Below are 24,111 nucleotides of genomic sequence, written 5' to 3'. Positions count from 1 at the left end.
ACATTGGGGATAACACAAGGAAATTGACTGGGTCTAGTAAACTTATGTACACACTTAAAGAAACAGACAACTACTGGTCGTCAAGAACGTGCAAGTACTTCTTTTCCTCCTTTCTTTCGCGCTCAGTGGCGGGAGGCAGATCGTAGTAGGAGGAACTTCTGTAGCCTTTCTGGTGGAGGGATTAGTATCGGTAACAACTTAAAGGAGGGCGAATGACGTACCAAGTAGTGGAAGGTGAGGTCGCTGAGCTCGGCGGGCTCCATACCAAGGTCTTTGAATGTCTTAGCAGTCTTGTCAATCTTCTGGTCAATGAACTCCCGCTCCACCTCATCGGCGGAGATGGTGTGCCACCAGAGGAGCTTGTTCAGGTAGTATGCCATAGGCTTCAGGACAGCCTTGGGGACGTTGATGTGGCGGCGGTGCTTGACGATTTCACGGTCAACCAATTGAGCAATTTCCGCAGTAGAGTAGTTCTTCGGCCCATAGAGCTCGAAAGTCTGGCCGGCAGTGGTGTCGTCGTGGAGCATCAACTCGAGCGCGGAGCCAACATCAATGACCTGTATAGAAGGATAAGCGTCATGCTCCGAACTGTTAGATTGGTGCTGAGCTTACGTGAACGGGCCAGAAGCGTTCCTGCATGTGGTTGGAAGTGAAAAGATTGGTGACACCGGCGAGCTTGTGGAGAAGATTGTCCTCGAAACCAAACATGGGAGCAGGCCGGACGATGGTGGTTTCGGGGAAAATTGAGCGAGCAACCTCCTCACCCCACGCCTGTACGATCAATCAGTATTGCCATGCAGCCACCGCTCGCAGGGGACCGAAACGGACCTTTGTCCTGAAAAACTCAGATGGCGAGTTCTTGTCGGCGTTGTAGGAGGAGACGTGGATAAATCTGTCAACATCGTATTTGGCGACAGCCTCGGCGATGCGCTCAGTTCCATCAACATGAACGTCGGTATAGGAGAAGTTTCTGCGAAGCATTAGCAGCTCGTCCCACCTCATGAAAAAACATGACGCAGCCACTCACTTCGTGGGATACTGACGACCAACAAGGTTGTAGACAACATCGGAGTGACGGACACTTTCCTCGATAGATTGAGTATTCCGTAGGTCGTATTCCTGAATGATGCCCGATTTAGCCCAGGAAAACAGCCTCAACGCCTCCTAGAAAAGACGATCACGTACAATGAAGACAACTCTTCCGAGATCACCAGTCGGCTTGAGATGTCTCTTTGTCATTTCCTCGCGGAAGGGAACAACGACCGTGCATCCCTGGTTGGCTAGTTGCGAATCAACATCTGCTTCCACCCTGCGGGTCATCTCGTTGACATACCGAGCTTGTTGACAATGTAACGACCGAGAAAGCCAGTAGCACCAAAAACAGTAGCGGTATGACCTAAAGCAAAGGCATTCATGTTAGGCGAGCTGCAAGCGACGCGAATTGTTGGCGATGACTGGCATACCTCCGAGAGAGGACCTATAACGAAGCAGCCTGTTAGCATCCCAGTTACCGAACAATTCCGACTCAATTGCTCTCACCGTCCGCCCTGAACCTTCAAGATTGGCTTCCCAGTTCTAGTAATCACGACATCCTGGAGATTCCGGCGCTGCACTTGGAATTGGACCCGAAGGGCGGGGACGAATGCCCGCGACCCCAGAGCGGAATTGACGGCCCGGCACTTCTGCATGGTCTCTCTTCAGCTCGCGGTCCGAATGAGACCACCGTATTGTGTCCGGATCGGTATTGCGTGGATAGTGAGAGAGATGGAGGTGAGAGCACAGCTCGGCAGGTGAGTTTCGGGCTTGATGCTGGAAAGTCACTTTCCAGAGAGCGAACTGCAGCACGGGACTTTTGCACTAGTCCGAATTCGGACAACAACCTCCAGCAACGTCAATGACATACGATCAATAGTTCCTCTTGCATTGTAGGATTCTACTGCAGACTATTCATCTCCATGAGGTGAATTGGACAATCTCGAGAGACATACCCATCCAAAGTCTGATTAAGGCCAATTCATGCTGGGATATTGCCATCTTGTGCCCTCAACGCGAATCCCCATCTGACTATTCGGAAATTCTGATTGGCCGATGAAGGTGACCAATATGGAATTGATGGTGTCAATTCAATACTTCCCCCTTGACCTCTTTCTGATACTTGAAGTGTTTTTGGCCGTCCGAAGCCGCCTCGTTCTGCTCGGGTGTCTTATTTTGAACTCCTCCAGTAAGCTCGTCTCTGCTGAACTGAGTACTCTGTAGCCTGCAAAACGCCTCATATCATTTGTACAGCCATCACAGTCTAAGATAAAAAGCGAACATGCTTAAGAAGCGCACAGCGTGCACTAACTGCGCTGAGATCTCGCGATGAAAACAGTCTTCCTGATCTCTTTTCCCTCCTTTCTAAACACTATCGGCTCCTGAATGACCTTGTAGTCGAAGTTCTGACCCATTCCGGCTTCTTCGAACAACTTTTGCATGCTGTCCGAGGTGAAGCCATGTGTTCTAACTGTCGCGCTTGCCTGGGGAAATGCCTTCTGCAGGCTATTCGAGGAGTGCTCATCTTCCAATACCAAATCGATAATCAAAAACATGCCGTCCTTCTTCAGCCGCTCACCAAGGCGTTGTAACGCCATGTCAGGTTTGTCAAAGTGATGAAGTGCCATGCTCACAGCGACGAGATCGAAATCGAAGAATTCAGGCCCAGATAGATGGTCCGGCACGGGTTCAGCGAGGAGGTCGCCGTGGTAGCCATGCATCTTATCCGCAAAGCCCGTTTCTTGGGCGTTGATGTTGAATTGCTTAATCATTTCTTCGGATACGTCAATGCCAACAATATGGTCGACGAACGGTGCCAGCGCCTTTTTCTCAGTTCAGCAGCATTCTCCATCACCTCAAAAGTCTGTTTGAGATACATACTGCGGAGACAGCACCAGGCCCGCAAGCGTACTCGAGCATCCTAATTTTATGACCTTTTCCCGACTTGGTGTCGTTCCAAGTATCACTGATCCATGCACGACGCCCTTGAACCTCATTAAAGATCAATTCCTGGCCTTGTCGGAATTCCTCCCTGTAGGAACTAGCTAGTTTACTGTGTGGATTTGTAAGGAATGCACTCTGCACCCGGTACTGATCGTGGACTGACCTGAAATATTGTCTGTTCAACTCAGTAAAGTCCGACATCGTGATGATTTGAAAGGCTTCTGAGCGATATGTGAAGAGATTCGATGTGGAAGAAATGCAAGGAAAGAGTAAGAGTGCTATAACCGGTTTCACTCAATCTGAGATAGCTACTATAGAGTAATAAAGAGGTTAAGTTGAACTGGCAAGTCTAAATACCATCATTCGGAGACATATCGGACACATTATCACTGCTAGATGCGAACTTGCCAGATCTACAGAGCACTATCGGGGTCCTGGAACAGCATAGTCGAGCTAATGTCTTGCTTCCATACGGAGTAGGCGAAGGAGTTGCCTCTCTAGTACCTCAAAATAGCACATGCTAAGATACAGAGCAACTCCAATGTGGGTCAGAATCCTCCGTACTGCCTGTTCGATAAGCATTCAGAGAACGCAGTTGATGACGGTGTAAATTGTAGGCGTAGCATTGTACAGATAGGGATGTCATCTCTCCACTACGGCGGCGCAGAGACACCGCCCAAGCTCCTACGTAACGCCGCCATCTAAGACCTAAGCATCGACCCTAAGCATCCTTGCTTGCACGATTCATAGAACCAATTCTCCGAGTCTTCTCTTCCGCCTCTGATTATCTTTTCATCTCAAATACCTGAGTCTCTTTTTCTTTCATACCGTCCGTATCCTCACATCCCGCGAAACCAGCATCTCTCCTTCACTTCTCCACAATGGAGAACCAGAAGATCTCCGATTTCCTGGCAGACCAGCTGCAACAAGCTCCAGAGCAGAGCCAGGCCTTTTTCCTCAGCTTTGAAGACTTCTGGGAACGGAAACTATGGCATCAATTGACCAACGCTCTGGTGGAGTTTTTCCAGTTACCTGAAAGCGCTCCTCAGCGGTTACCCATATTCAAGACGTTTGTTCTGAGCTTCGCCGACAAGATCAATCAGCTGAAGTTCGTCTCGTTGGGTTTGATGGCATCAACGGAATGCGCGGGTTCGTTGAGATCCATCTTCCATTCTAGCTGCAAAGTGAGAGCGCAAGGTAGCATTTGACTGACAGTCCATGGAATGACAGATGACCAAGAGCGACTTTCCTTCCTTACATCGCTTGCCGACAAAGTGAACAAACCCGACACACAAGAAGCTTACGTGTATGCCCTTGCGGAAGTTGCAAACGTGAAGCAGCGACTACAGGACTTGGATGGAGCGCAAAAAGATCTGGAAGTATGCCAGAAGGTTTTGGACTCGTTCGATTCCGTCGAGACGGTGGTGCACGCTTCCTTTTACAAGGTCAACGCAGATTACTACCACGTAAGTTGAACGTCCGATTCGTATCATTTCTCTTCCCTGAACTAACCATGACCGTACGTGAAGGCCAAACAAGAATTCGCCGCCTATTACAAAAACGCCCTTCTTTACCTGGCCTGCATCAACCTGGACGATCTTAGCGAGTCAGAACGTGTCTCCCGCGCATACAGCCTGAGTGTTGCCGCGCTCGTCTCTGACACGATTTACAACTTTGGTGAACTCCTACTGCACCCGATCCTGGACTCGCTCACCGAGACGCCGCACAGCTGGCTGCGCGACCTCCTGTTTGCCTTCAACCGCGGCGACCTTACTGCGTACGATGTCCTGGCCGGCAACATCTCCAAGAACAAGCTGCTTGAGCAGCATCGCATTTTCCTCTACCAGAAGATCTCCCTGTCAGCCCTCACAGAAATGGTCTTCCGTCGACCCCCGCACGACCGCAACCTCACATTCGCGTCGATCTCCTCCGAGACGAAGGTCAAGCCCGAGGAGATCGAGCACCTGGTCATGAAGGCTCTGTCCCTGGGTCTTCTGAAGGGTGCTATTGATCAGGTTGCGCAGGTCGCGCAGATTCACTGGGTGCAGCCCAAGGTCTTGGATATGAAGCAGATTGAAGGCATGCGCAATAGACTCAAGGATTGGGATGCTGGTGTGAATCAGCTGGGTCACTGGATCGAGGGAGTTGGTAAGGACGTGTGGGCTGCTTAGAAAGTGGACCTCGTAACGATAAGTACCCCTTTCCAAACCCATGTTTCTGGCGTTTGAGAGTACTATAAGGGTACTGTTTTGCATGTATGTACAAACCTTACTAGAACACTCTGAATAACTAGGAAACAACGAGAGCGATTGGACCTTTCCAGTCAAGGATAGGCTCTACCGTTAGGTATATTATAAGATACCAAAGGCAACGATATACATCTTCAATAATATGAGAGTGGTGTATGAGCAACCCCGCGAATGTCGAGCCATACCTGACCCCGGGATTCAAAGAAGAGACGATCCTAGTAAGACACATCCAACCACCCAAGCAGGCCACCAGACACACCACACGACCACCTGTGTCCACATACCCCAGACATTCCATCCGAATGCTGCTTGAGTCAGAACTGACTCAACGGACATGCCTGCGTACCAACATGCCCCAATGAGAACCGCAGGAGGAGAAAGGACATTCAAGGCTAGCAAACCAAGTATCGCGACGGGGTACCGCAGAGCGGCTTTCGTCTGGGGATTGATGCGCTTGACGAAAGTAAGTGGTGCGCAGAGTAGGCCAACCATGAAAGAGAGAGAGAAGTTCAAAGTGGCAAGGGTAGAGAGGAACAGGCCGAGGAGAAGGAGGGAGAAGGATTTAGTCAAGAGATATTGCTGAATTGTCGGAGGAGAAGAGAACCCACGGTTCAAGAGGGCTGACATGATGAGGGGGAGGATGACCCCGGCTCCAAGGCAAGTGTAGGTCGCGGTCGTATAGTACTGTTGGTTGTTAGAAGTCTTTGCGAACTACGTCAGTGCAAAAGTGAGGAGACTGACCTTGTGATGAATGTTATTGAAGATGAAAAGCGGGACCAGGCCGAGCAGGTGTAGCCCGATAACTAGGGTGAGCGGGAGCGCTAACTGTCGCTCCAGGACACTGCCAGGACTTGGTAGTTCCTTGGGATTTGCGTCTTTCATATCGCCATTTATCTCCGCACTTGTTGGTTGATCGACCAGAATCGTCTTATCCTGGTGACCTTCTCCTTTCGTGGTAGAGGTCGCCTGAGCGTGCATATAATAGCCCGTACGCATCCACAAAGCAATCGCCATGATGGTGAAGTTTCCAGCAATCAGCATCGCACTTGGAAGGTAAGTACCTATACTGACGAAGCGATTGGTATGCATCAGCAAATAGAAGAAGAAACTCTGGTGAAGGTGTTCGAGCAGGTTGTTAAGACTGCGACAGAGACTCTCCACAGTTCGGCCCAGAGCCATCTCGTCTTGCCAGCCATCTCCCTTCGTTTGCAGAGTGATTGCATCAATGTGGTACGGCATGAAGCTACTATGTGCCCCAGTAGCGTGTCCGAGGCCCTGCTTGACCATACCCCTGATGATTGTCTGCAGCCGCTTTTGATAGCTATCGTCATGCTCCCACATTTCCTGCAGGCTGGTTCCAATTCCCATCTGCCCCCCGGCGATCGAAATCGCTGTGTTGAATAAATCCAAATTGGGCAGTTGCCCGTTGACACCATCGTAGACGATATGTAAAGACTCGAATCGATGGTCGAAGGGGTATTCTATAACGAGTCCTCCCTGTAGGGCACCGCTCTTCAGTGGCAGAGGCTGGACTGAGGACGTTTGCATGTCGTGATACGCATCGATCCACGCCTGTGTTCCGGATTTGCTGTCTGGTGGAAACAAAAAGATGATATCTTTGGACCACAGAGACCAACCTAGAGATGATCGTCGTCAGCATGGCTTGAAAGACCCCTCCTCCACCATTGTGACAAGTATCGACCCACGTTTAAAGTATCTTGCCAGCGTCAGAGCAAGGCTGACTCCATTCAGGTTCAACTCTCCATCAGCAGTCTTCCAAGCAGCCACCAGTACAATCGCCTCTGTCGCGTCGCCCCGCGGCGCATGGATGATAGCGTAGACATTCTGTCCCTCATGCGTGATACCAGAAGAAGTGTACTCGTACTTCTGCGTCGCAACTTTCAACCCGGCCTCTCGCAACATCGACTGTATCTGATCCGAGATTCTAGTCGCAGATTTGAAATTAGCAACTGGACCGCCAGATCACAGCATTAAGCAGTAGAAAGGTGTAGCAGCCACGTTTCAACGTACACTGGTGTCAATTCACTATCCTTCGTCTCCTGACCTTCCTGGTTCCCAGAATCCAACAAACTTTCGAGTTCCCTTTTATACCCGCGGAAGATATTCTGTTCGCTGCCTGCGAAGTACGCATGGACCTGGCCAGGCAAGAGCGCATTCTCGGAGATGTACGTTCGACGGGCGTATTCCTCGAGGGGAAGGAGAAGAAGCCAGACCACCCCTGCGATTATGCAAAGAAGCGAAAGTATGTACGGCAGGCGTACGAAGAGAAACTGAGGATTGCTCCGCAATTTGCGGATCACGGCTGTCACCCAGTCACTGTCAGCTTAGGTCTATCTTGAGGTTCCTCTGATGATATACTGGGGTATGTGCTAGGGGATGCATTGCGTTATCGAGATACATGTCGCGGACAAACCAAGAATCTGCGCGTGTTTCTGATTTGTTTAACTTACATTTCAATGCCATGGAATTGAAGACATTCGGAAGTATCTTCCCATGCCTAGTGTGGTAGTGAAAGGGCTTGGAGGGCAGGTTGAATAAATTGGGACCAGCATCTCCGCTATAGCTGGTATTTAAATTTACGTCGGCCGGTAGTGACCACCTCCACAACGCGCTTTAAATCGACTATGAGTAATGCAAATGGATTAACTAACTTTACGTGATACAAATAAGGACCTGTTGACAAGTATATTATTGATTAATATGCACACAAAAATTGACATCTCTCCCTGCTGAGCGAGGTAGGTTCAAGGACCGAGGCGCTGATTCGTACCCAGATAGCTCAGAGGAGTGGGCCGCTCACCCCCTACAGCCGCAGTCGCCGTAGGAAGAACACCATACCGACCATAGGTTTTCTGATCTACTGAGACATAATGTGGCAGTCGTCCCAGCAGGTTCAGCTTTCCTTCAATCCATCTTAGGATCTTTTCTGGAGGGACAAACACCTTGAGGTATCCGAGACCGACTAGAGAATGTCCCATTAATTTCCAGGCAAGAAGCAGAATGATAAACAATACTCACGAAGATAGCCTATTATAATAGCGCTCAAGTGGCCCAAGAAGCTCGTGTTCGGCACGAATATCGATACGAGAGCACATGCGAACAGTGGTGACGTCCACGTCGGAATCTTCGTTGTTCCAAGACTGTGAAGAATTAGACGATCTGTAAACTTCAACATCGCTCGTTTTTGGGATACCTGAAGTATGGGTTTGACTTAAACGTCTTAATAGCTTCAGAGCCCAGCAGTAGGAAAATCCAGACACTAAGGGTATGTTAGAAATACTTCACTCGAGAAGGAGTGCTTCAAATCTCACCTTGCTCCAACAACAGCAGTGTTACTGCGCAGGATGAATTTCTCAACCAGGATGTATATACCGGCAGGGAAGGTTGAGAGAGCTTCGCTTAAATATTAGCCCACTGCAAGCTGAGGTCTCCTTGATAGGGCCGTTCTGCGACTGCTTAAACCGAACTGGGAGGACATACGGCCAATGAATAAAGCAACTGCAGTCAATGTACCATGCTCAGCTTCGAATCGTTCCAGCAACGGTGTGAGGGCTAACAGATTCACAAAAGCGTGAAAGAAGCCGACGTGAATGAATGGATAGGTGTTTAATCGGTACACTATTTTCTCGCGTCAGAACTGTTCGCACGCAAAGACGTAATAACCAACTGCAGATTGGCCTGCGTGGCCGAGATGGACATACTGCTACCGATTCCGATCTCATTCGGCGTCAATGACCCCCATTGTACCACACTCCATATAGTTTGGAGCTCGAGCAGCCAAAATGCAAGGATGACCAACAACACAAGGCGTGTGAAAAGTGGTAATCGGAGCATATACGATCTGACCCTGGTAGGGTTGAATGGTAATGGTGGTAAGGCGGCCGGGATCGCCATGTTGCTTGGTAGAGAAATGGCGCAAAATTCCTAACTCACAGAATGCGCGACGATTCGAGTATGTCAAAGGTGATGGCCGATGGAGGAATAAGGCGGGTGGGTATTTTGCTCGGCTCGTGTTGAAGTCTGCAGTCGTATTGAGATCGAAGGGAAAGGGTTGACGTCGGTACAACAGAAGAAGCAACCAGACAAGGGATTCGAGGGAACCGAGGTCGTGGTTTAATAATCAGTCAAGAACGCACTATGCACTATATGTCGTAAACCAGAATTGCCGGTGTGCAGTGTCACTGTCTAGATTGGATACAAACAATGCAGAAGCCATAAAACATGCGATGCGTACCATACAAATCGGAAGTTCGATTTGCTTTATGCAGTGATCGTCCAAAGAATATAAATCTGCAAGACTAAATTGTGAGCTTGAACAAAATACAAGGAGGTAATGCTGCAGCACTGGATTTGGCTGGAAACAATCAGTGTTCAAGGCTCTGAGGCTTCTCTACTTTGCCTGAGTGGGCTCTTCCAGTAACGCGGGTCGCGCGGTCACGTGTGCGATAAGCATTATCAGTCTAGGTACTTCTAGCTCATTAAATCATGACCAATTATATATGAGATATATGTCTGACATGTAACATCACACTATAGATACTGCTGGAGCCACGCAACAGCCTGGTAGAAGGCCTGCTCCTTGCAGAACTTGAAGTGCTTGTTGCTTAAGTCAGCACGGACAGCGAAGCCATGTGTAACGCCGCTGAACAGATTGATCTGCCAAGGCTGACCCGTCTTGATCAGAATGTCCTCGGACTCGTGACGGAGCTGAGTGGTGAAGATGTTGTCGATTTCTAACAAATTCTCAATGTGAGTCATGATCTTGATATTAACCCAACACATCCTCGCGGACCAACTTACCGGAGGCAGCGATAGAAAGAGGACCAGCGATGGCAGCGAGCTCCTCCTTGGTGACAAAGGAGGGATGAGCTGTGTAACCGACGTCGATCTTACCGGGCTTCAAGAAGCGGCAGACATACTGATCAACAGAGCCTTGTCAGGAACGGGATCCACCAACAAAAATCACACTGTCTCAAAGCATGGAGCTTACCTTTCCACCGAAGCAGTAACCGACACCAGCGATTCTCTTGACTCCCAAGTCCTGTCTGAGGTACTTGATTGTAGACTCGACAACAGGGTCGACGGTGGGGGTCTGATGCTTAGGAAGCCATGCGGGAAGATCAGCCTTTCCGGATTCCATGTCACTGAGCTTGATAGCGTCCTTGTGGAAGAGATCGGGAATAACAGCGAGGTATCCATTGGAAGCGAATTCGTCGGCAAGCAGCTGGGCGTTGATATAGATACCGAAAATGTCGCTCAGTATAACAACGGCCTTCTCGGGGCTCCTGTTATCCTTGGGGTATGAAATGTAGGTTTCAACTTTGAAGACTCAGCATCGAGACCAATTGTGTCAAGAAAGGAGTAGCAAAGCTACTTACCACCCTCAACGGTCTTGATCTCCCCAGCGGGGTTGCCTTCGTGCTTGAAGCCAGAGGCACAGCAAGCTCCGGGAGGGTTTGACGCCATCTTAACTAGATATGAGAATAGAAACTGCCCAAAGAGCGTACGTTTGACAAAAACTGGAAAGATGGGAAAGATAGCTGATAGATAACGCGGGACAGTCGCCCTCTTAAATGCCCGAAGAATTATGAAGGAAGATCCATCCAACACAGGAGCCTGGCCGCTCTCCCCACTCTTGCCCCTCACGGACGCTTACTAATGGGTTGCTCTTCCATGTACTACAACACTGTAAAGGAAAGGCCATCCTGTGTTACAGCTTCGACGGAAGTGCCTTATCCATTGATACATCTAGAATTGTGTGTGAATAGCTGCGGACATTAACCAGGCCTTGTCACATCCTCCCTCTGCAACTTCTGCCTGACATTGTTGATCTCCCAAGCCACCGAGGAAATTGAGGCATCGGGTAATCGGGAGTAGGGCTAAGCTTTCTCTCCCGTCGGCGAGAGGCTCGGGGATAAGTAGATAAATCATGTTAAATCCGCTAGAGCGAAAATAGTTCAAAGCCTCAAATGATAGAGGAGCACCAAACTTGCCTTACTGAGGACGATTGGCTATCCCAGCGGCTGAACCTCCACCTGAAGAAACTTCTAAACTTCTGCTTGGCTCGTGCTTTGAAACCAGGTTCAGGACGTGGCACTTGGGCAAGACTCTGTACAACTTTGTTCATGGTTTGTTTCATCCTACATCAACTAGGTAGACCATAGGAGGCCTCTAGGTACTATTCCCAAAAAATTCTGGTCATATCATTAGTTATCAACCACCCCTCATTAGCCATTCCATAAACCATGTGTATCGTTCATAAACAAACATCACAATGCATCAAAAAATGTGAAAACCAGGGTTGTGGTACATCGGGTATTATGTCATGTCACCCAAAGCCAAACACTTGGTTATAGAAGTCAAATAGTGTAATGGGTATAAAGAGATCACAAGTAAACATTAGATCCTCCAGTTCATCCTGTCCGTGTTGTTTTTGTTTTTCTCCTTCCATTTTGCCACTTTTCTCCGTGGGTCGTATCAAAAACTTCATGCCGAGGCCTGAAGGATTGACCTAGCGACGGGCATTGCAAAATCAATTCGGCTTGATTTAGGCAGCGGGGAACTGGAAAGGCGGCAGTTGTGGCCGCGACTCCTTCTTCACCGCCCAAGCCTTGAGAGCAATAGATAAAATCTCACAGGCCATGATGAAGGCGGTCACTCCCATTCCAACAGTGAACGTGAACATCGCATCCAGATTATAGTATTCCATGCTATCAACAACATTGCGGGTCTACCGAAAAAGATCAGTAACAATTCTTCAAGGACAACGAAGGACACAGGACACTTACACTTAGCATGAAGATCAACCCGCCAGCAATCAGGCAGAAGGATGCCACAATCTCAGTTGGTGGGCGCGACGGAAGATAGGAGGTCGGAGGCTTGAGGTATAATAAAACATATGTCATGCCACGAGCCAAGGAGAACCCAACAAGAAGATTTCCCCATTGCTTGTGCACCATGGTCGACATCATGCTCGTTTGATGGTGAGATCCCATCATCATTCCCAGAAGCAGGATGACAAGCGCCGGCATTGGATTGAGGGAGACACCTTGCGTATCGGGGGTCTGCCAAGCAGGGTCTGCGGAACCATGTACGCTGGCATGAGCGGGAGATGGTAGAACAGTGCTGTTCAACCAGCCTCTGATGCGCTTGGATTCGAATAGCATGCCACACAGGCCACCGCCGAAGAACATGATCGAAATCGACACATGCTCAAGGTCCGTAGCAGTCCATGCGCCGCCCCAGCCAGCCAGATGTTCCAGAAAGACGTTGCTTGCCCCGTAAAGGAAAATGACTAAAGATTCGGTAAACTCGCCAGAAGGAATTTTCGCCTTCCATTTGCCGACGATCGAGCTCGAGGGTTTGATGTTCCACGCCCAGCCAAAATCTGCCCAGCAGCCCATCCAACGGCCCAGGGTCAACAGACCGTACCAGAAAAAGATTCCACCCTTGATGAAGTGCGCCAGACCGTTGAAGACTTCGCTTCCCCGCTGCAGGTGAACTCGATTAGCGCAATCATACATCGGAGAAACTGGAAGATAGAGAAAGCGCGTACCATGATGCCACCATAAGTTACAGCACCGGTTGCAATCGTGACAAAGCCAAAGGGCAGGATAATCCTGTCAATGACCAAAGATACAATATTCAAGACCCGGAGAACGCGACTAGATACCAAGCGAGGCACGCGACTGGCGAAAAAGCGGCCTAAAAAGGTGCCATGTAGCCAGCCTTGGTGAGCAGGCTTATCGAGCACTTGCTCCGGCTTCTCAAATGTATCATATTCATCCGATGGAGATGAGCAGGAAGGTGAACTTGGCCGACTGTGAAGGGAGGAGGAGTTTCTTTCGGTGCCCTGGCCGCTGTCTTTTGACCAGCGATAGGCATGATGGATCCCCGATGGGTAAGGATGTGAATTATCAGACATTTCCTCGGTGGGCACAGGGAGAAATGCTTCCTGCTCGGATGCCTTTGCTCTCTCGCCTCTACCAGCACATGCGAAGATCAATGACATAACAACCTGTGCGCTGATGACCCAGGTTGCAATCCATCCAATCTTGTGATGAGCATTATTCTCATAAAGATCAGGGGTCTGACTGTTGTAGATAATTCCAATAAGCAAACCCAATGCATTGCACACCAGGAATACAAATTGCGACGGCAATGCAAATCGCGAACGCGCGACACTGAACATGACAGCTATACCACACTGATCAGCAGGATCCCAAAAAATAGTGGTTGCCAGGATTTCTTACCTGTAGGCAGGACGAAACACCATGCAATGATCATGAGAGCGATGTGGGCCATTATGGTTCCCGAATGCTTTCCGTATGCGAAATAACTCAAGGGGGATTCATCATTCGCGTCTTTAGGCGGCTCCGACTTTGCTGTGTCTTCCATGTTCATGCCCATGTCCATTTCCATGGATTCATCGTCTCCGTGAGGAAGCGCATTGGCGATGGATATTAGTAAGAAGGAAGCCGCAAATGCGGCGCGCAATGCTGCTCGCAGCATGAGCGGTTTGGATATTGTATTATGTGGATAGGGGCCGAGAGAGACGGTTGTTCTGGGTGGGCAGCGACTACAGAGAGTTGGAGTCGAGGAACCTAAGTTCCAACTCGTCTGGTGATTATTTCAATGGCCTGTGAGATTTTCTGATTGCGCGAAACCGCAACTGTACGAGATGCGGTTCTGAGGTGCTACCGGGGTGGCGCGCAATAATAATTACGTTAGGTATGTTTGTAGGGCTGAATGAAGTATAGGAGGAGATAGTCGAAGGAAAAGAAAAAGGAAGAAGGATGTAATATGAGAGCCAGGGGAGGCGGGAGTAGATTAGGAGGTAGGATCCGAGGCCGATTTTCCTTTTGTATTTTTCTTTTTTCCCCTTCCACTCTCTTTATACGCGACAATGACTTTTTATAATCTTTGGGAGTTTCGCTCTGATTCTTTCGGAGCAGGCGGGGATAAGATGCGCCCAGAGCCGAGAAGGACGTGGAAACAAAAAAAGCTCCCCAAGGCTCCGTCTGCCGAAGAGCACGGTGGTGGAGAAAAGAATAATTACCTAGCGCTAACCTGCTTGTCTCGAATCGTTTTGAATATGACTGTTATTTCGATAGTTTCCTGGGGTTTTTTTTCGTTATACAAAAGTATCAAGCGATGAAAAATATCATGCCATTTTATGATGCTGAATGAGCATGATATGAGTGGTGATGACGATGACTTTGTTGCTTACGGAGTATAGCCCTGGATCAGAGCTCCGGAATGGTCATAGAGACCGTCATCATGCGGAGTCTTTGGGACTTTGTGTGAGTAATTGAGGGTCTTGGTAAGAATTTTCTTTTTTCTCTTATTTTTTGTTTTCAGCACGGGTCGGTCTGGAACGCTAGGGAACTACAGAGTATGTATCCCAATATCACCTGAAATCGCTTACTGATTCACATGATGTCAGAGTTGATATCACTGATTTCCTCACGAAAGCTATGTCTTAAGCATGCCCTCGAGCTTGAAGCAGACTACAAAAACAAAAACAGCTCTCAACTGCAATCCAATAGCAACAAATAACACCTGGTTAGCATCCGGACCTTTCCAACAGAAGCATTACATGAATAAACAACAGAAGGATTTTCTCTCGGATGCTCGGATCCACCGGGAAGCATCATCCCGCCTTATCCTTGAATTACCATTCTTGGTCTAGTGCGAGACCAACAATCAAAGTCACTATTGGCCAGTGGCGTGCCATGGGATGACCTCATTCCCAGGTACCAAGACTACCAGCTGGGCTTTAGCGCCTGAATCGGAGCTACTAGGGCTTAGGCATTGACCTCCTTCGATGACGGGGCCAAATTACTCTATTTGTACGTCCTTTGGACAGGATTTTTTCCAAGAACAACACTGGGAGTTATTTGATCGAAGTTTCAATTCGTCAGTCATCCACACATGCTTGTTACGAGGCACTCACCGCTGAAAATAATGGTCTGATCTGATCGGTGCGGCTCATGCTCTCTTGGCGTACCTACTCCGTGTGCCTATGTCCAGTATAATTCTTGGAGCAGATTCCTATCGCCAGAAGGTGTCACTTGATCATTACCGGGAATATGATCGCAATTTTCTGTATTTCCGTACGAGTACAAAGATTGGATGGAACCTAGTGACCTGTGCCGAGCAACAACGAGTTCTGCCTTACCAGCATCCCCTGTTCCTGTTCCAGAGTTAGGCCTCTGCCGATCTTTGACAACATTAACGAGAAAGTTACAATATTACTGTTATTCATGACTTGTAAATTGTGCGGCAGAGCCAAAAACCATCAGTCTAAGGCACTTACTCATTCGACGGCACGAAGGATATGTAAACACGAATACATACAAATCAGTACCTTAGGGGGAGGTCTTTAATGCAGAGTGACAATATAGGCAGTTACATGGGCTCATCATCTTCTCCTTGCATTTGTATCAAGCAAAGACGTTAACTGTTACTCGCTAAGGAATGGCTTTTATTTGCGCATGATGGGAAAAAAGAATGTACTGCTCCGTACAGTAGCGAAAGATACTGCCGAAGTCCGAGATTTGTACCCCTCTTCTCTGGAATTGTACTTTGAAGATCATCCGCTATTGCCAGCCTGGTTGGCACATAACAACCCACTCGTGCATACCAACTCAGCGCCAAGGCGCAAAACACTTCCTACCAACAAGCTAGGAGGCAGGCATCCCATGCGCAGAGTACGAAGTATCTGCACTGAATATAGGAAAGACACTGCGCCAAGAATCCCATCCAGAGTTCTTTTGAGAGGACCTGGAGATGAGAAGAACGGGCATTCTTTAAGCGAGTACTCTGTATGCAAAAACGGCATGGATGTGTCCCATACTCCGCCGAGTTCAGCCAATCAATTAAATTAACTGCTATCAAGTCTCAGGTTCCGTTCATTATTCCTAGACGAGACCCCGCCAAGCGGAACACCTAGCACGTTGGCTAATGTTGGTGACACAACATAAAATTAATTAATAAGACTGCATGGGTAATTCTAAATTTCGAAAGTGCCTGTTGCCAGCCCTGAGTCGGGTTGAGTTCTCGTGGGAGTACTTCGTACGAGCTGCCTGAACACCACAGACTAAACAGTTAATTACTCCTAGGTCCTCATCTGACAGCTCACGCCAGCTGCCGATCCATTCTCGGCATGATTGGCTGGTAAGAACGGATTAAGGAATCGGCCTGCACCGCCATCCGCGAGCTTCCGTGACAATGAACGATGGACTCCCAGTTCCAGTTTCTCTTAGGAATAAAGTTCTTGGGTTCTGGACAGTCGATCTTTGAGAAGCAACAGGCATCACTTTTAAATGCACGCACTCGTATCCTCTAAGACAACAACCCGTCTTTTGGAATTCATCGGTGTTGGCGGACAGTTGACGGACAACAAGTCCTGCTGACCTGATGTATTTCTCGATCTTTCTATGCTTGTTTCCTTACTAATCTTGTTAGAGTGGTGTGACTCACAACCCGGCACAGTGAGACTGGCCAACCTGCTTTCCGTCAGGCTTTGCCTTGGTCGTCGAGAACGTCGTACTCTATATGTTGGAGTATCTATGAGACTGAGCCTGTTGCCATGGCCGAGATACCGCAGCATCATGTTGGCTGTTTCGTATGAGAGTGACCGAGTTTTGAACTCTAGGTGTTGTCATCGATCCTCTCCATATAACACCTGTCAGTACTGTTTCGATCAAGTACTGCGGTACCCCGGAACTCATTCAACCCCTTCTCAACTCACAGGCAACACCTGAAGTATGGGCTGAAGTTGCCAACGTACCTGAGTAGTACCTACACAGAACGGAGAACAGCTGAGCACCAAATCACATTGTCACAGCGGCACATTCCCTGCAGGTCTTCATGAATCGTACCGTGTAAGTAGCCAATTATAAATTATGGTTTATGATGACCGGCCGGAGCTGGGGGACTCGGAAACTTCAGGTACCCTATCTACACTGTCGGATAGATCGCAAAACCAATCTCGGAGACATAGGGTATTGTACTCCGTAGTTTGCACAAAACCTTGGCGTGATGCATAAATCCTCAACGCAAGGGTATGAACATTATGCGAGAACCGGCACTTTACTCTCGTGACCGTGCCCCACACAGAGGCCCCAGTCACTGTTGGGGCCATCAACAAATCCAGTTGTATGTAGTAGCTCCATAGATACTGCTCAGCAATTGATTCTTCTCCATCGGAAAATTGGCACATTGTTAAGGAAACATCCAGCGGGGTTTCAGGAGATGATCCGCAACTCGTGCTACTGCGTAAGAGCTACTAGGTGTTTCCATACTCAGTGGTCCTGGTGACGTTTGAGTTCCTTTTGCGCAACGAAATCAATGCAAGAACAACATCTACCCCAGGTATATATATGATGCGGGTAATCCGGCGCCCTGAAACCGAACAGATGCTGGATTGTCATACCACTCCCCGGCTTAATTCTTCCAAGGGGTAACTTACTCCCAATGAGCTGAGGCCAATTGATATAGGAACACCACTCCTAGCCTGCATCGAGTTACAATCCTGTGCGACTCTCGTCAAAGTGAGCGCGTTCCATAATCATAGCAGGACGCTCTCATTGCTCGCCCACCTCTGGTGGAATAAGTTATCTGTTGGTCGCACATACAAACGTAAGAGTAGACAAGCTGTGATCGCGGCTGAAGTGTACATAAGACATTTTTTTGGGAAGATGAGCGAGGACGAGCAAAATGCAAAGCATTAGACTCGCTCTACGCGGCGGTTCGGTTGCTGTAGTCCCGCAATACGCCAGTGTCCAGTCTTGGCTACGTTGACAAATATGCTTGCTTCTGCTTCGAGTGTTGCGAGTACCTTCTCTCCGTAGGAACGTTGTTCAGCAGCCGGAAACAGAAACAAAGCTGCCTGTGTGGCACATATCACTGGTGACTTACCATACACACTCTCACTTTGGATCTACTTTTACCACAGTGCAGTAGTCCTTTGCTTGCCAGGCGTTCATAAACTTTTCGATTTGTAGGCTAAATGCAGCTTAATAATCTCGCACATGCTAGGTAAGCATCCACAATGACGACAAATGTGCTTCCTCCAAGGCGCGCTTCTCCATGGACGTAGATGGGCGTGCGCAGCTTCCACCCGCAATAGTACGGAAACGCCTCCATTTCGAATGCCGTTCAATGAATGAGATCCAGGAGAAGATGCCCTCCAGATTTAGGGGCTAACCACCCATCCGCATTGGCTCCGGATATGCAGTTGCGAAGCCTAGAAAGTATGTCAACTGTTTTATGTAGCTAGATTCAGCAGTATAAGTTCCATTGCAATCATTGGCCGTTGTCCATGTGAGTGAGGTCGTTCGTCGCTTATTCATATGCGTTGATTTTGATATCCAGGCGCTGCGGAGAAACAAAAACACCGTAGTCATGAAGGCGGCGCTAAGCCCAAAAAACCAGGTGAATCACATGACCACCATAGCCTAATGCATCCCGAAGCAGCTTAGCGCTCCTCAAGCGAGATGGTCCGAGCCCGGCAGTGGAACAGAGGCACACAACGCATTTTCAACCCTAATATCTTTTATCCTCAACGCCCAGCGCCAGCGACGACAAACCACCTGCCAAACACCGTCAATCCCCAGGTTTTCCTCGTCTCAGATTCAAGATGACTCACGAGTCCGTTTGGTACAGCCGGCCCCGCAAGTAAGGATATTCTTCAATTCTGGAATGCGTCGATACGATTTGGCTAATTTGTTATCTCTCTATAGGTTCGGCAAGGGTTCCCGTGAATGGTGTGTGAACGAAATTCCCCAGGCGATACCAGGAGGATAGCGTCGAAATATTATGGATTGCGAGCAGGAAGGGCTAATCAGATACTTTGCGTTGAAACAGCCGTGTTTGCGCCCACCGTGCTGGTCTGATCCGCAAGTACGGGGTATGGAAATGAGCCAACTATCGAGATCAACAAGCATTGGATATGCGACTGATAGTGGTTATAGATGGACATCTGCAGACAATGCTTCCGTGAGAAGGCTCAGGACATCGGTTTCTACAAGGTTGGTTCCCACATAAGCCGCAGAGTCGGAAAACCATGGCCAGGCTCAACCCGACGACACTCTCGGAGAACTGGTTGGCAGAAGGAAGAGCGGATCACTAACAGAGTTACCTCTTCCTACAGTACCGTTAAATCTATTTTCTCGATCCATTTCCTGTTTCACGACGAATCGTTACGTGCTCGGCGCTCGGTAGCTACCATGGAGGAAAATCAAAAAGGAATCTTATCCGCTTGAATTCCAACGGGGGAAAATAGGATAGAGGAAGAGGAGATGCCGGTGTGAACAACCCAAAAGGTGTTATGTCGAAACCTTTATCTTTCCAATTCAATTTTTAGATTGAATTCATAAGGATCTTTCTCCCATCCTTTCCACCTTACTTTGCCTACACCTTGAGCCCGCCAAAGCGAAACTGTGGTGAATGTGACGAGTACGCCTGCAATTGGGTCGATGCCGCCTGTAGACGTTCAATGTCTAATAAGGCTACCTATGGACGTAGCGGCTGGTTGCAATAGTTGAACTTTCACTTTCGTCCACTTTACAATCTACGACTCGGAGAACATATCCCGTCGCGCAGCACAGATTTTGGGTCTTTATCATGTGCTCACGAAGGAAGATCGTAGAAACACGGGTTGCCCGCCACTTTCTGCTGAAATTACCCGTTTCAATCCCGCAAAGCAGCATTCCTACTTCGTAGAATCTATCATGAGAAAACTGCTGCAATCAATTCTAGGAATCACCAAGCTATGTCTTGGGTGACCATTTTGGCCCGGTATTCCAACTGCTTGCCTAATGAGAAAGATGCAATCAGATACAGATAACGTTGACGCCCTCCCGAGTGGAATTCAAGTAACACCCACGTTGTTGAATTCCGATGCCACGATCTCCTGCCCGCTAGAGCCAGGAGGGGGGGAAAAAAAGATGGGTGCCTCTCTATTTGCGATTGAAGCGTGCTGAGGCAATGCAACCGAGCTACTGCAAAGGAGCAGTAAATAATCGTAGATTGTAAAATAAGAGATACGCGTCGGCGTTGAGGACTTCAGCCTCGGTGGCGGCAGTGACTTGATCATCGTTGAACAGCACCCACTGTCAAGTAAAGAGTTAGTCATGTCAACAATGTCGAGCGTTGCCTCCTGATAGTAGACACGAGGCATAGGCCACTAGATAACGGATACACAAACCTGGTCGCCCTGCTTGCAGTAGACGTAGTAGTGTCCAGCGTCCAATTTGCCTTTGTGGACAACTGCAGAAGAGAGATCATAAACGAATTTGGATTTGTCGAGATCCTCCCTGTGCCGATGTGTTGTATATGGGAGCATGTTGATCGACAAAGGGAAATCGACCCTGCCCTCAACTTTCTCGGACACTGCTGAGCTATGCTCAAAGCGCTGCATGTCATATTAGCCAGGTCCACCGCAGTCGTCAGAGAGAAGAGACAGACCTTCAGCTGCATGCAGAGGATCGCCGGCAATTTCTTGATCCGCAAACGCTTTGTTGCTTTCTGAGGCGTACCGCCGCACTCACTGCAATTGTAGACACCTGCCATCAGCCTTTCTGGTGACGTAAAGCTCTCTAGGCAACCATTTAGTGTAGGTGTCGCTGACGGCCCGACACCACCGCCCATGGCCCGTTTCTTCGCCTGTACCTGAACGTCCAGACTCAGATCGAGCATAGGATCTTCCGTTTTTGTAATGTTTCCGCAATTATCGCACATCACACTACTTTTAAGCTTGCCATAAAATGTTTGGTGAAAAAAGCAGGAACACCCTTGGTCGTGGTCATCCACGTGTCCTTCGGTGCTCGTATGTAACTTGTCGACGAGGAATTGGTAGTATTCGTGCGCGTCCTGCTGATGGTAACCTGCCAAAGTCTATGATGAGTCAGTATTATAATATGGTAGCAGTTGGTCAAGAGACCACCTACAGGACTTGCACGCCATGATGCTAGAAGAAGATTCAATGCGGCAAAACCTTCGGCTTTGTCGCTGCTGTTGAAGTCGGCAAATGCTTCTGCAACTGCGCAGCCTATGCAATCCTGGAGAGTACAATCGTGTGACTGATGGCCATTCCCTAAAAAATAGGCATTCAAGATGGGATCATGCAGTAAAGTCTGCAGGATGACGTTGAGATAGCATGTTTGTCCGAGATTGTACAGGCCGCGGACGCCCTGTTTTGCACAAGCGCGCTTGTTGGCGTTGTTCCTGACAAACTGTTCATCCGATGAACTTTCGCTTGATCTACGCCTCCTAGATGCTGCTGGGCTTCAGCGAGTTGAATGAAATCAAGATAAACAGGATGCAAACCTTGATGCATTCCGTAAGGTAACGATCGAAGACGTTCCAAGTCATGGTCATAGACGAAGTCACCGCAACCTTGGCAGAACAGAATACGCCCCCTTGACTCCATGTCTGCGGGAGTCAGCGACCTTCTACGGTAGAGTAGGACCAGATCGACTTACAAAACTGATGCCCAGTCTCTTTCGTATGAGCTGGTCTATCAGCAGGGGCGCACACTTCAGAGCAAGTCAAGCACGTGTACTTTGGCCTTAGCAGAGAAGCAGTACGCAGGCCTCCCTTTTGCTTTGGGAGATCATCCACCGTCAAAGGCTTAGGAAACAGAGGTAAGGGCCTAGGTGCCAGAGCATTGTGCGTTTTAAGGAACGAGCTCTTGAACTGCTCGGCAGTGTTTCCACTCTGAGTCAGTATTGCGGCGAGATGCTCTTACTACGAGTCAGTTTGAAGATCTATAGCGAGGATCGCGTCGTGATGATGCCTGCTTACCGCAACCGAACTCAGCCTCCGAGAGAAGGGATGCTGAAGTAATGCTAGCCATGATGCCGAAGGTGACAGCACGAGAAGAAGCCGTTCCACGGATGTTGTAGAGAAATATCAGAAAGATAGATAGGGTATTGGAAGAATCAAAGAAGTCTTGAAACTCTGGGAGGGAAAGCTTCAGGATATATAATCACTGGGAGAGGCGCCTAGCAGCAGATACCTTGACACTGAGGCCGGAGGAAGGACAGAAAGCTTATTTCAAGTGCGGACGAATGCAAAGCATTCATGGATAAAAGTCCTCGAAGACGTTGTAGGGGTTCACAGTCGCATTGTGAAGTTTTCAGAGGCCAGCCTCGTAATCAACAATAGGAGCTTTCAGCGTTGTGTTGCCCAAGCCGGAGTCTATTGACGGCTGTGGTGAACCTCCAGTGTCCCCTGCTACCACTAAGTGTTCCGTGCGGATCGGATTGGCACTGAAGCGACCTGAGGAGCAAATGATATACCGGCAACAACACTTGACAAGAAGTAAAGCTTGAACTTCAGATGATCAGACTTGTTAAAATGATAGGTGTTGCCTCAAGCTTATTGAGCCGAAACTCTGTGACGCCACAGAAGCTTTGTGGATGGCTTGATGTTGGTTAAAGAGATCTTTGTCTCCTCAGGGTCCGCCGCTCGGAGCGATAAGGAACCGGGCCTGGATCCCCAACACTGAGGGGGACGCCGCCTTTTGAGGAGGTATTTAAAGGTAATAAGTACTATATAGTGTCTCATATTGCGCTCTCGAAATAAAATCTAACAATCCCGTAGGCAATTATTTTTAAAAATCGTTTTAATTCGCATTGTCATATCATTAATCTGGCTTCACTAGCAATGACAAGTTGAGATGGATTAATCTCAACGGAAGTAGCCCATGGAAAGAGAATAGCTTTGGTTCAATGGAGGCAGCTGCATGCCAGTGAAGAAGCCCAGGCACTTTGTAGCGCTCTGGTTGATCTGGTATAGCTGTTCCTCGACCATTGGGCCGGATCAGCCCTTCTCCGCCAGACCTCTGCTTCTTAGTTTCCAGTTCTCGACCGTGCTGTCAATCTTCCTTATCTTGAACTTAGAGGGAAGTCCTCATAAGAACTGTTGTATACTAGGATATCTGGTTGTGACAGTATTGCCCCAGAACAGCGCTCACCGAACACCTCTACCTCGAGGCAATGCGCTGGGCCGAGCCCGATTAGTCCCTCTCGTTGTATAGCGACCGCGTGCCGACTCGCGCGTTGAAGACCCCCGAGTAGCTCCTCGAGAAGGAATTGATGACTTGGAAGTGGGCTTTGAGGAAATCGTGCTAGGAGGATTCTCAACGAACGAGGTATCTGTTGTCCTGTGGCCCCGGATCGTGGTCAGAATGAACGTCCAATGTGCAATGCTGCTATAACTTAAGGAGTAACTCACATGAATGTTGCCTCAGCGTCATTAGCTCGTCGAACTTCTTCAGCTTCAGCCTCTGCAACCTTAGTAAGTATATAGGTAGTGTCAAGTCTGTCGAATGTTGCTTGGCAATACCTTTCTGAGCTTCAGCTTGTTTAGCTCTCCGAAACGAATCTGCTATTGGCGCCTAACTTAGTGAGCAAGGGTCTAATTGAGAAGTAAGGAAATAATTGAACATACCTCCGGAAAGTCGACACAGAACGCATTCATATTCAAACCATAGAGGAAGCTGGCAAAGCTCTCACTGAACCGCGTCAAGCTCTCGTGCATCAGCTGAAGGTGCATGAAGTTCGCCTCAAGATCTGCCATAGAATCTGCAAGTTCTGCAAACTGCGGTTCGAGAGCATTGATTGCGGGTTGTGTGTAGCCAGCATTGCTGATACTCGTCCCATAACCATGGGCTTCACGAATTGAAGACCGAGAACTGGGCCTCAGAGGAGTCGTGGGCCTGGACGAAGGTCGCGGGCGCGAGGATGACCGCGCGAGAGCAGGTTCCATCATAGATTTTCACAATTACCCGACATTCAAGGAAAAGCTGATCGAAAATCTGAGTATGAAGCCCTTGTGGTTGCGCGGCCAACGA

The 24,111-nt window shown here is 48.7% G+C and overlaps 10 protein-coding genes across 10 annotated transcripts; 2 read left to right on the top strand and 8 right to left on the bottom strand.

Moving 5' to 3' along the window:
• Positions 1-3: 3 nt before the first annotated feature.
• Positions 4-1,808, bottom strand: AFUA_6G12790 (complex I NDUFA9 subunit family protein). The gene is made up of 9 exons (XM_746064.2): positions 1,540-1,808; positions 1,464-1,477; positions 1,334-1,396; positions 1,186-1,280; positions 1,028-1,119; positions 829-970; positions 613-771; positions 222-557; positions 4-169 (listed from the first exon to the last, which is right to left on the bottom strand). The coding sequence occupies exons 1-9, from the start codon at positions 1,686-1,688 to the stop codon at positions 71-73; spliced, it is 1,149 nt and encodes a 382-aa protein (XP_751157.1). The 5' UTR covers positions 1,689-1,808; the 3' UTR covers positions 4-70.
• A 531-nt stretch (positions 1,809-2,339) lies between these two features.
• On the bottom strand, positions 2,340-3,177 carry AFUA_6G12780 (class I SAM-dependent methyltransferase; the record flags this gene model as incomplete). The annotated part of the gene is made up of 3 exons (XM_746063.1): positions 2,340-2,855; positions 2,914-3,085; positions 3,140-3,177. The coding sequence occupies 3 exons, from the start codon at positions 3,175-3,177 to the stop codon at positions 2,340-2,342; spliced, it is 726 nt and encodes a 241-aa protein (XP_751156.1).
• A 525-nt stretch (positions 3,178-3,702) lies between these two features.
• On the top strand, positions 3,703-5,297 carry AFUA_6G12770 (proteasome regulatory particle lid subunit RPN9). The gene is made up of 3 exons (XM_746062.2): positions 3,703-4,125; positions 4,207-4,442; positions 4,506-5,297. The coding sequence occupies exons 1-3, from the start codon at positions 3,858-3,860 to the stop codon at positions 5,145-5,147; spliced, it is 1,146 nt and encodes a 381-aa protein (XP_751155.2). The 5' UTR covers positions 3,703-3,857; the 3' UTR covers positions 5,148-5,297.
• Positions 5,298-5,423: 126 nt separating this feature from the next.
• On the bottom strand, positions 5,424-7,807 carry AFUA_6G12760 (GPI-anchored transamidase subunit GAA1; the record flags this gene model as incomplete). Its single annotated transcript, XM_077805104.1, has 5 exons — positions 7,697-7,807; positions 7,257-7,548; positions 6,932-7,170; positions 5,967-6,862; positions 5,424-5,909 (listed from the first exon to the last, which is right to left on the bottom strand). The coding sequence occupies exons 1-5, from the start codon at positions 7,707-7,709 to the stop codon at positions 5,424-5,426; spliced, it is 1,926 nt and encodes a 641-aa protein (XP_077661235.1). The 5' UTR covers positions 7,710-7,807.
• Positions 7,808-7,990: 183 nt separating this feature from the next.
• rbd2 (rhomboid protease family protein RBD2) lies at positions 7,991-9,140 on the bottom strand (the record flags this gene model as incomplete). Its single annotated transcript, XM_746060.1, has 6 exons — positions 7,991-8,208; positions 8,265-8,386; positions 8,440-8,505; positions 8,558-8,639; positions 8,727-8,864; positions 8,948-9,140. The coding sequence occupies 6 exons, from the start codon at positions 9,138-9,140 to the stop codon at positions 7,991-7,993; spliced, it is 819 nt and encodes a 272-aa protein (XP_751153.1).
• Positions 9,141-9,776: 636 nt separating this feature from the next.
• Positions 9,777-10,712, bottom strand: AFUA_6G12740 (dienelactone hydrolase family protein; the record flags this gene model as incomplete). Its single annotated transcript, XM_746059.1, has 4 exons — positions 9,777-9,979; positions 10,047-10,164; positions 10,237-10,565; positions 10,625-10,712. 4 exons carry the CDS (start codon positions 10,710-10,712, stop codon positions 9,777-9,779), a joined length of 738 nt encoding a protein of 245 aa, XP_751152.1.
• Positions 10,713-11,353: 641 nt separating this feature from the next.
• AFUA_6G12730 (Ytp1 family protein) lies at positions 11,354-18,715 on the bottom strand. The gene is made up of 5 exons (XM_746058.2): positions 18,171-18,715; positions 13,499-18,090; positions 12,802-13,442; positions 12,035-12,736; positions 11,354-11,976 (listed from the first exon to the last, which is right to left on the bottom strand). The coding sequence occupies exons 2-5, from the start codon at positions 13,755-13,757 to the stop codon at positions 11,794-11,796; spliced, it is 1,785 nt and encodes a 594-aa protein (XP_751151.1). The 5' UTR covers positions 13,758-18,090; positions 18,171-18,715; the 3' UTR covers positions 11,354-11,793.
• Positions 18,716-18,891: 176 nt separating this feature from the next.
• AFUA_6G12720 (40S ribosomal protein uS14) lies at positions 18,892-19,475 on the top strand (the record flags this gene model as incomplete). The annotated part of the gene is made up of 5 exons (XM_746057.1): positions 18,892-18,929; positions 18,995-19,018; positions 19,119-19,161; positions 19,226-19,286; positions 19,405-19,475. 5 exons carry the CDS (start codon positions 18,892-18,894, stop codon positions 19,473-19,475), a joined length of 237 nt encoding a protein of 78 aa, XP_751150.1.
• Positions 19,476-19,728: 253 nt separating this feature from the next.
• Positions 19,729-22,720, bottom strand: AFUA_6G12710 (uncharacterized protein). The gene is made up of 7 exons (XM_077805103.1): positions 22,059-22,720; positions 21,737-21,997; positions 21,582-21,686; positions 21,203-21,531; positions 20,721-21,149; positions 20,461-20,667; positions 19,729-20,365 (listed from the first exon to the last, which is right to left on the bottom strand). The coding sequence occupies exons 1-7, from the start codon at positions 22,108-22,110 to the stop codon at positions 20,252-20,254; spliced, it is 1,497 nt and encodes a 498-aa protein (XP_077661234.1). The 5' UTR covers positions 22,111-22,720; the 3' UTR covers positions 19,729-20,251.
• A 132-nt stretch (positions 22,721-22,852) lies between these two features.
• AFUA_6G12700 (DASH complex subunit DAM1) lies at positions 22,853-24,029 on the bottom strand (the record flags this gene model as incomplete). Its single annotated transcript, XM_746055.3, has 4 exons — positions 22,853-23,421; positions 23,493-23,544; positions 23,604-23,655; positions 23,709-24,029. The coding sequence occupies 4 exons, from the start codon at positions 24,027-24,029 to the stop codon at positions 23,229-23,231; spliced, it is 618 nt and encodes a 205-aa protein (XP_751148.3). The 3' UTR covers positions 22,853-23,228.
• Positions 24,030-24,111: the final 82 nt, after the last annotated feature.

Source organism: Aspergillus fumigatus, chromosome 6 (genome assembly GCF_000002655.1).
Source record: "Aspergillus fumigatus Af293 chromosome 6, whole genome shotgun sequence".
In the NCBI taxonomy this organism is placed as follows: domain Eukaryota; kingdom Fungi; phylum Ascomycota; class Eurotiomycetes; order Eurotiales; family Aspergillaceae; genus Aspergillus; species Aspergillus fumigatus.
This window is presented reverse-complemented; position numbering and strand designations above follow the sequence as displayed.

Excerpts from the sequence above, each read along its gene's own strand:
- AFUA_6G12710 (XM_077805103.1), bottom strand. The coding sequence starts at position 22,110 with ATGGCTAGCATTACTTCAGCATCCCTTCTCTCGGAGGCTGAGTTCGGT. Across the intron at positions 21,150-21,202 it reads CATCATGGCGTGCAAGTCCT|ACTTTGGCAGGTTACCATCA; the intron begins GTAGGTGGTCTC and ends GACTCATCATAG. Across the intron at positions 20,366-20,460 it reads ACTGCAAGCAGGGCGACCAG|TGGGTGCTGTTCAACGATGA; the intron begins GTTTGTGTATCC and ends TTTACTTGACAG.
- AFUA_6G12790 (XM_746064.2), bottom strand. The coding sequence starts at position 1,688 with ATGCAGAAGTGCCGGGCCGTCAATTCCGCTCTGGGGTCGCGGGCATTC. Across the intron at positions 1,281-1,333 it reads TTACATTGTCAACAAGCTCG|CCAACCAGGGATGCACGGTC; the intron begins GTATGTCAACGA and ends ATTCGCAACTAG. Across the intron at positions 772-828 it reads CTGAGTTTTTCAGGACAAAG|GCGTGGGGTGAGGAGGTTGC; the intron begins GTCCGTTTCGGT and ends TTGATCGTACAG.
- AFUA_6G12770 (XM_746062.2), top strand. The coding sequence starts at position 3,858 with ATGGAGAACCAGAAGATCTCCGATTTCCTGGCAGACCAGCTGCAACAA. Across the intron at positions 4,126-4,206 it reads GGCATCAACGGAATGCGCGG|ATGACCAAGAGCGACTTTCC; the intron begins GTTCGTTGAGAT and ends ATGGAATGACAG. Across the intron at positions 4,443-4,505 it reads TCAACGCAGATTACTACCAC|GCCAAACAAGAATTCGCCGC; the intron begins GTAAGTTGAACG and ends CCGTACGTGAAG.
- AFUA_6G12730 (XM_746058.2), bottom strand. The coding sequence starts at position 13,757 with ATGCTGCGAGCAGCATTGCGCGCCGCATTTGCGGCTTCCTTCTTACTA. Across the intron at positions 13,443-13,498 it reads GTGTTTCGTCCTGCCTACAG|CTGTCATGTTCAGTGTCGCG; the intron begins GTAAGAAATCCT and ends AGTGTGGTATAG. Across the intron at positions 11,977-12,034 it reads GGTTGATCTTCATGCTAAGT|ACCCGCAATGTTGTTGATAG; the intron begins GTAAGTGTCCTG and ends CTTTTTCGGTAG.